Here is a 7,874-nt window from a genome sequence, read left to right as displayed (position 1 = left end):
GTCCGCACTCAAATGCGAGGTCGCAAGCTCACAAGGCAAGCGAGAAAACGAGCTATCTTTGTTTGTGTGGGGTTGACAAAATGACACATTGTCTCGGAGATGGTGAGGTCCTAGTGTCCCAATGAAGCATCCTACAGGGTTGAGTCCTATCACATCTTGAAGCCCGTACTCTGGAGCGCATTTTGAACAAAACGGATGGTCGAGAGCTTACAGAGCAAGCGAGAAAACAAGATTTTCTTGCTTGTGTTGTGATTGCCGCAACAGTTTGTTGTGTTTTTCTACGTCAAAACTCCGCCTTTGGCGAGGTCAACCCAAAAAAACTAAGTCCCAACTCCGCCTCGGAGCCTAGCTGTGCTGAAGGCAACAATAGATTTGTTCTGTGGCAAGAATTGAAGAGCGCCTGTTGTTTGCTGCGTTACCGCTGTACAGTTTTGCCCGCGTGTGTTAAAAACTGGATGGTGAGGGAGGGGATCTTGTGACAGCCACGGAGGTTGAATGACCGGAGAGAAGCCAGTTTCTGGGCGAGCCGGTGCACTGCCGCGCCAGTGATCTGGTCGCACCAGGCCAGGTCGATGTGGCGAAGGGAAGGGCAGCCCTCCGCAAAGCGCTCGAGTGCGTCGTCCTGGAGTGTCTTGCACCAGGACAGGTTGAGTGAGGATAACCGGTCGTGCACTATCCGCGCTCCCGCGCCAGCCGTTGCTCCTCGCAGCGAAAGGGCATCGAGGGCCTTGAGCTGTCCGATCGCAGCTTCGATGCCAGCCCCGGTGAGCTGCGCGCTGTTGCAGTAGGAGAGGTCCAGTGATTGCAGCTCGGCACAGCCCGCTACGATGGTCGCAAGCGCAGCGTCGGTGAGGCCCTTGGAATAGCCCACTCTGAAATTGGATGAATGAAGGCGGCGTATGGTACGCGGTCGAAAACCGGTGCGATAGAGAGGAACGGGTGAGGTTCTAGGCAAAAAAAAAAAAAAAAAAACACCACCACCACGACAGCGGTTTGAGAGGTCGGTGTACCGCAGGCGCTTGAGATGGTGGAAATGACCGAGCAGCGAGATGCCCTCCTCGGTGAGCTCGGTGAGCTCCTCCACGGAGAGCCCCTCGAGCGCCGTCGAGGTGGCCACGATGGCACGCAAGCCCTCGTCCGTCACAGCGTCACAGCCCGAAAGGTCCAAGTCGACCAGGCCTGTTCGAAAGAAAAAGAGAAGAAGAGAGTGAAAGGAAGGACGAAAGGAGCGGGCGACCGGCGAGAGGTCGCTGCGCGGGATGAGGGGGCAAAGGAGAGGGGGGGGGGTTTGCGCACCAGTGCAGTTGGTCTCAGCAAGAGCGAGAAGCGTGGCGTCCGTGGTTTGATGGCAGTTCTCCAGGGAGAGGGCCACCAGCCGGCCAGCGGAGGCCCGGATGAGGGCGCCTATGCCTCGGTCCGTTATCTTCTTGCACTGCGCCAACGACACGTGCGTCAACAGCTGGCATCGGTTTGCCAGCAGCACCAGCCCTGTGCGTGTTCGTGTTCGTGTGTGTGTACATCGTGTGCGACGGAAGCCGAAATGGTGAGGAGCGCGCGCGCAAGGCCATTTGAGGAGGAGAGCTTCGGGTACCCGTGTCCGTCAGCTGCTCGCAGCCGGCGAGAGCTACGCGGCGCAGTCGAGGGCAGCGAAGGGCGATGGCGCGCAGAAACTCGTCGCTCAGTGCAGAGGCGCTGCAGAAGAGAGAGAGAGAGAGATGCAATTGGTCGACGCAGTAATGGTGAGGCGGGGTGGGGGGGGGCAAGTGTTACCGACTGACATCGAGCTCCTCGACAGCGCCCAACCGGATGCCTTCGGGCAGGAGAACGAATGCAGCGTCGGTGATGCGGGCGGAGTGGGGAATGGAGAGTCGCACAAGCTTTGGGCAGTGGTCGGCCAAGGCGTGGACAGAGGCATCCGAAAGGGAGGCGCCAGCAACATCCACGCACCTCAGGCCTGCCGGTTGTCGTTTCCCGTCGTCGTCACGGGCACGACGGCCGAAAAAGGAAGGACACGAAAGAGGGACGAGGGAGGGCGTAAGCGAAGGAAGAGCTTGGGACACACACGGCACACGACACACGACAGGACGGAAGGCCAACGAACGAGAGTAAGAAGGAGAAGGCGTGGTCGGCCACTGTACCAGGACAACCGCTGGCCAGGGAGCGCATGCCACTGTCGGTAAACGCTCGGCCGCATAGTCGCACCGTCTCAAGCTTGCCACATGATGAAGCCGCCAACAACGTACGGTCCGTGAGCCGCATGTTCTCCCAGAGATCGAGTGTCGTCAGGTCTGTCCAGCGCCCCGCTTGGCTGAGTCCTTCATCGGTCACCTGAACCATGTAATGTTCACCCACCCCCCTCTCTCGGGTAAGCAATCACACCAGGAGTCTCGTGTGACACGACACACGACACGCTGCTTCGAAGGGCGGATGTAGCAGAGAGGGGGTGTTGGGGGGGGAGGCGCACCAAAGGACAGCGGCGAAGGTGCAGAGCGGTGAGGCGCGGGCAACGGAGCGGAAGGTCCTTGAGCGTGGCATCGGTGATGCGGGGGCACGAGGAGGCATCGAGAGAGCGTAGGTTGGGGCACAGGGAGAGATTCGAGAGCCATGAGTCTGTGAGACCCGTGCACCCTTCCACGCTCAACGATTCGAGGGCGGTGCTGGCCGATCTCAGGATTTCCGCAAGTCCCTCGTCGAGCAGGCCAGTGCAGCCTGGAAGGAGCGCGACCACGGAAACGGAGGGAGGGGGTTTAACAGGACGACCAGATAGCCCCTCGTTGGTGCCGTGGCGGGGAAGACGGGAAGACGGGAACACCACCACCACCACCACCACCACCAGCCGCCGCCGCCGCCGGAAAAGAAAAAGAGATGGCGTGCCTGCGAGGTCGAGCCGGCGGAGCAAAGTGCAACGGGCGATGACGCTGCAAGAAGCTGGGGATAGTTGCTTCCATCCGCGCAGGTTGAGCCCCGTCATGGAGGAAGAGAGGAGGCGGTGAAGGGCATCCTCGCTCAGCACGCCCCTCTCGATGAGGAGCGTAAACATGCGCTGCAGCAGGTCTTCTGGGAAGCACCCGTCCGGAATATCCGGAAGGTAGTCCACGTACTCGGCGCACGTGCCTATCCGAGTAGTCCGTATTTGTGGCAAACATACCCCATACCCCGCACGCGACACACCACCACACACACACACCACACACCACCACCACACCACCACACACGACACCCATCACCGTCACGATAAGAATAAGCCAGGTTTGTGGGTTTGAGGGAGGGATGGGGTGCACCAATGCACAGCTCAACCAGAGTAGACACTCGCCGCACCAACCTGAGGGGCGGGCGACTGCCTTTGCTTGCTTGCTCCTCCTCCTCCTCCTCCTCCATGCTCTCGGTATTCTCGTCGGCATTGTCTGTGTGAGTCTGCGGGCGGTGGTTCGTGTCGTGGTCGTCGTCCGTAGTGAGATCAATCACCTCCATTCTTCTCTTTTTGGCGTGGGGCTCATCCTCGTGGATGACCATTTGGTGAAGCTTGTTGGCCAGCGAGGCATAGGCGTCAGGCATGGGCGGGAGCAGCTCGGCCTGAATTTCGTCGACCTGCAACCAGCCGCCACCGTACCGCCATCGCCCGCCGCCAAGGAGGAAACGAAATCGGTGTGAGCAAAGGGGACCGCCGGCGCGCCGGCTTGGAAGGCGCTTCGCGACGCACTCCAGTGATTGTGATGGTGGTGGCTGGTGGTGGCTGGTGGAAGAGTACCTCGGCCAAGGCGCGCCCCACGAGGTCCGTGACACGCGCTTGTATAGCTTGTGCGGCGGCGAGAGGCACGCGAGGGAGTGAAGAGTCGAGCAGTTGGTGGTAGCCCATAACCGACGATGGTCGCGACTGCTCCGCCGGTTGCAGCACCTGGCACCCGGACATGAACGCGCGCGAGCGTTGAGTGGTGGTTAGCATAATTTTGATCGTACATGTGCATATATATATATATATATATATATATATATATATAAAAATAACATGAAAATGGAATGATTGATGTGCGGTTGGTCCTTGTTGCCGCGCGCGGGGCGGTGGGTGGGTGGGTGGGGGCGCACCTCTCTGGCGAGGGCTTCGCTGCAGGCCTCCTGCACGAGCGTGGCGGCTTCGGCTTCGATGCGGGATTTGAGGTGCTCCATGCGCGTGCGGAGGGAGCGCTCCTTGTAGCCCTTGTAGAACTCGAGAAACTTGTGCAGCCTCACCCCCTGCTGCTGGTCTCCCGTGGCGTTCTCCCGCTTGGCCTGTTCGATGAGCTCGTCCAGCAGGTGCGATGAAAGCGAAATCACCTCGTCCAGCTTTTGCGGCACCTTGTCCACGGCAGCCTAGAGACCCGCCGCCGCCGCACGCCCAGACGCCCACACGGTCAACTTCAACTCCACCACGCTCCACCAGGCCAAGAACAAGACGCGCGTGATGGGCCATCGCGACAACGGCGATAACACGAGACACACACTTGCAGATATATACGTGGACGCTGGGGAGCCCCAGCGCGCGGGGGAGATTGGGGGAGGGGGTACCTTGAGAACGGAGGGCGCCTCGGAGAGAAGCCCCTCGCAGGCGAGCTTGTTGATGTCGGTGCCCAGGCAGTGGCCAGCGTAGCGGGGGTCGAGGACAGCACGAGCGGCCTCGCGGGTGGGCATGTAGCTTTGCTTGAACTCCTTCACCGAGTGCTTCTTCTCTCCGTCGGACAACTCTCGGTGGTCCTCTTCGGCCTTCTTCTTCACGTGTCGGTCCACTGACGTGAGTGCCTCCCACAACTCACGCTTCCATCCCTTCATCTTCTGCATGAAGCTGCCCCGGTCCTTCGCCCCTCCGGTCGCAGCCGCGCCGCCCTCCCTTTGCCTCGGCTCCTGCAAACCTCCGCTCAGCTGCTGCTGCTGCTGCTGCTGCCCCTGTCCTCGTCCTGCCGCCGTGGTGCCCAGTTCATGCGCAGCGTCGTGGAGAGCGAGAGAGCAAGAGAGAAAATCGCGGCGTCAGTTCTCCGCCCCCCCCCCTCAACCTTCAACAATCCGCCTTGGTGTTGGGAGGGCACCGTGGTAGTTTGGGGGGGGGTGTACCGAAAAGGACCTCGCCCCTGCGGGCGGTGTGCTGGGTGCTGAGGGCTCGCGGACCGTCGTGGGGACCTTCCGACTCCAGCGAAGGTTCGCGAGTAGAGAGGAGCTTGTGAGAGGGAGTGGAGGCATGGTGCAGCGGCACCTGGCGCTTCGATGGATGGTTGCGGGTGCTGGTGCTGGTGCTGGTGCTGGTGCTGGTGCTGGTGCTGGTGCTGGTGCTGGTGCTGGTGCTGGGGGGTGGTGGTGGGAGGTAGTCTTCGATGATGAGCTCCATGAGCACGGGCTGTTCTCCACCAGCAGGAGCCCTAGAGCGCGTAGCAGGTGCGGCGCTGGTGCCGTAAAAAGAGGAGGACATGGCCAGCGGCCCCGAGGTGCTTGCACCCACAGGTACGCCGCCCTGCTGCCGGTCAAAAGGGTCCCGCTCGCGCGTCCTCTTTTCCCACAGCGATGTCGTGTGGTGGGGAAAGGGTGGAGTGGAAAAAGAAGCGGAGGCCGTGGAGGCTGGCATAAGGGGAGGAGAAGAGGAAGAAGAAGAAAAGTTGGGAGAAGGCCCTACATTCGTGCTGCCATCGCGGGCACCATGGAGGAGGGGATCTGTAGCAGCTGCTGTCGGGCGCAGGTCAAGAGGTCCGCGTCCGAACATGGGCGGAAAAGGTGCCTGGAGTGGAAGCGATGCAGCGTACCAGTCCTGCAGCAGAGAGCTCAGGACGAGGCGTACGGCAGAAAAGGGCGACGACGAAAGAAGAACGTTCGTACACCTATTCTCGGTGGCGCATCCTTTTCCTTTCGTCCGGAGAGGCTGGAACGCTGAACCTTCTGCTCCTTTCTCTTACGCATGTGACGTCAGCCATACGTGGCAGCTATCCCGTTCTCCCGCCAAAAAAAAAATACTTCACAAAAACAATCACAAAATCAGAAGATCCCCCCCACAAGAAGAGAGCTTGTGTGCGGCAGATACGCCACGGCATCCCATAATGCAGCATAATGGAAAACGCAAGCTTTCTGACACTCCTCCCTCTGCCATCCCAACCCGGCTTGATGAGCGAGCTGCACACCATAATCCTGAAAATTCTCCTTCCTTAATGCGATTCATTAGGAATTTGTTTCGGCCAAGCTGGGTGCGCTTTTCTATACCTGCCAGTTTGTGCTTCGACCTCCCGTCTGACGCCGCCTCCCCACTAAATCAAGGAAAATGAAGAGGAGGTCGACGTTGTTGAGGAGGCGCGAAAAAGGCAGAAGACGGCAGATACCCCGTTAGCATTAAGAACACACACAAAAGAAGTTCACCAACGTCGCCGACGACACAAGCGCACCAACTCTCTTTCTTCCATCTCCCAGCTTTCCAGCCAAGGCACATACCCCCTCCTCACCAGAAATTCCCACCATGTTCGCGTTCTAAAAGATCTTCTGGTTGGTGGTGGTGGTGGTGGGGCGTTGCGTGTACAGCCGTTCTTCCGGTCAAGCGACTCGAATTCGGTGCAACTTTGGGACGGACGCATGAGAAGCTTCAGGAGAACTCGCTCGTGCATGAATCACCGGAGCCACCGAAACACGAGTACGCCCTTCCTGCTGCACCCCTCTTATCGCCGTTGTCGTGTGGCCACACTCAACCCCACGCGCGCATACATACATACATACGTGTACGGCACACGGACATGATGATGTTTGTTGTAAGTACTTAGGTTGCAGTGGTTCCCTCACATGACCCCCCCCCCACACCACACAAATATAGGACTAAAGCCACAAGCGAGCATGGGGGGGTTGTTGTCGGGACAAGGGGCTCCCTGGTGGCGAGGAGGGGCGCCAACAACGCGCGCGCCCACCCAGCTGCTGCTGCTGCTGCTGCAGATCCCGCAACGGGGTTGGACGAGAGAGGCCTTTCCGCCGCCAATGCTGGTACCCCCCATACGCCCTCCCGCAGAGATACACCGTCCCTTGGCGATGATTCGCCGCCGCCGCTGCGCTGCTCACCAATCATGATGACGACGACGACGACGATGATGAGGCATAATAATAATAATAATAATAATAATGGTGGCACTCACTGTCGTTCGTCATGTCTCGCAGGCGACAATGCGGACGGGCCGTGCGCTGCAGGGAAGAGATCATCGCAGCAGATTGCGATGACGGCGCAAGGCGGCGTGGCCCTTCCCGAGGTGCGTCGTCCTCGCACCCGGTGTGGTGGTTGGTGCAGGAAAAAAAAAAAACAACCCACGTGGGTGCTACGCGACCATCGTGTCCGTGTGTTGCCAGCACCACCGCTGACTGACCGACCTACGCGTGCTGCATGGGTACCCGCGCCGCGTCGTAAACGTTAGGTTGTGACCACGGTTGTGGCCGCAAAGCGAACGAAACACGCCGCTGCCGCCGCGGATGAGTCAATCTCCTCCTCCTCCTCCTCCTCGCGCCACCACTGCCATCAGATCGCTCAGCAGCATCTTGACCGGTCGCTCCCCACTGGCCAACAAGGCGAGAAGACGCGCGCCACCGGCCACCACGAGGCAGCCGACAATGAAGAGGGGGAGGAGGAGGAGGAGGAGGAGGAAGACGACGACGAGCGCCGAGTTGTCACCGTGACCCAAGGCCGCGCCGCCGCCGCCTCGGCTATCATCACTTCTGTGGGTGCGTGCTTGCCTGCCCGCCTGCTCGGCATTCCGTCGCATGACAGCAACCGTGGACACGCCGAAGGGTCCTTGATCACTCACCTCACTTCTTCTCTTTTCGTAATTATTCATTTCTATATTTTATGTGTGTGGGTGTGTGGGTGTGTGGGTGTGTGGGTGTGTGGGTGTGTG

General features: G+C 59.8%; 1 protein-coding gene across 1 annotated transcript; it reads right to left on the bottom strand.

Moving 5' to 3' along the window:
- Nucleotides 1-415: 415 nt before the first annotated feature.
- On the bottom strand, nucleotides 416-5,353 carry ACA1_271500 (leucine rich repeat domain containing protein; the record flags this gene model as incomplete). Its single annotated transcript, XM_004336570.1, has 13 exons — nucleotides 416-872; nucleotides 1,011-1,179; nucleotides 1,297-1,488; nucleotides 1,592-1,692; nucleotides 1,771-1,954; nucleotides 2,139-2,328; nucleotides 2,465-2,709; nucleotides 2,761-3,114; nucleotides 3,282-3,588; nucleotides 3,749-3,895; nucleotides 4,084-4,347; nucleotides 4,543-4,928; nucleotides 5,083-5,353. 13 exons carry the CDS (start codon nucleotides 5,351-5,353, stop codon nucleotides 416-418), a joined length of 3,267 nt encoding a protein of 1,088 aa, XP_004336618.1.
- Between the last annotated feature and the right edge of the window lie 2,521 nt (nucleotides 5,354-7,874).

The sequence above is a fragment of the Acanthamoeba castellanii genome (genome assembly GCF_000313135.1).
Source record: "Acanthamoeba castellanii str. Neff unplaced genomic scaffold scf7180000084771, whole genome shotgun sequence".
Lineage (NCBI taxonomy): Eukaryota > Discosea > Longamoebia > Acanthamoebidae > Acanthamoeba > Acanthamoeba castellanii.
Note: the sequence above shows the minus strand (reverse complement) of the source record. Positions and strands in the feature narration are given on the sequence as shown.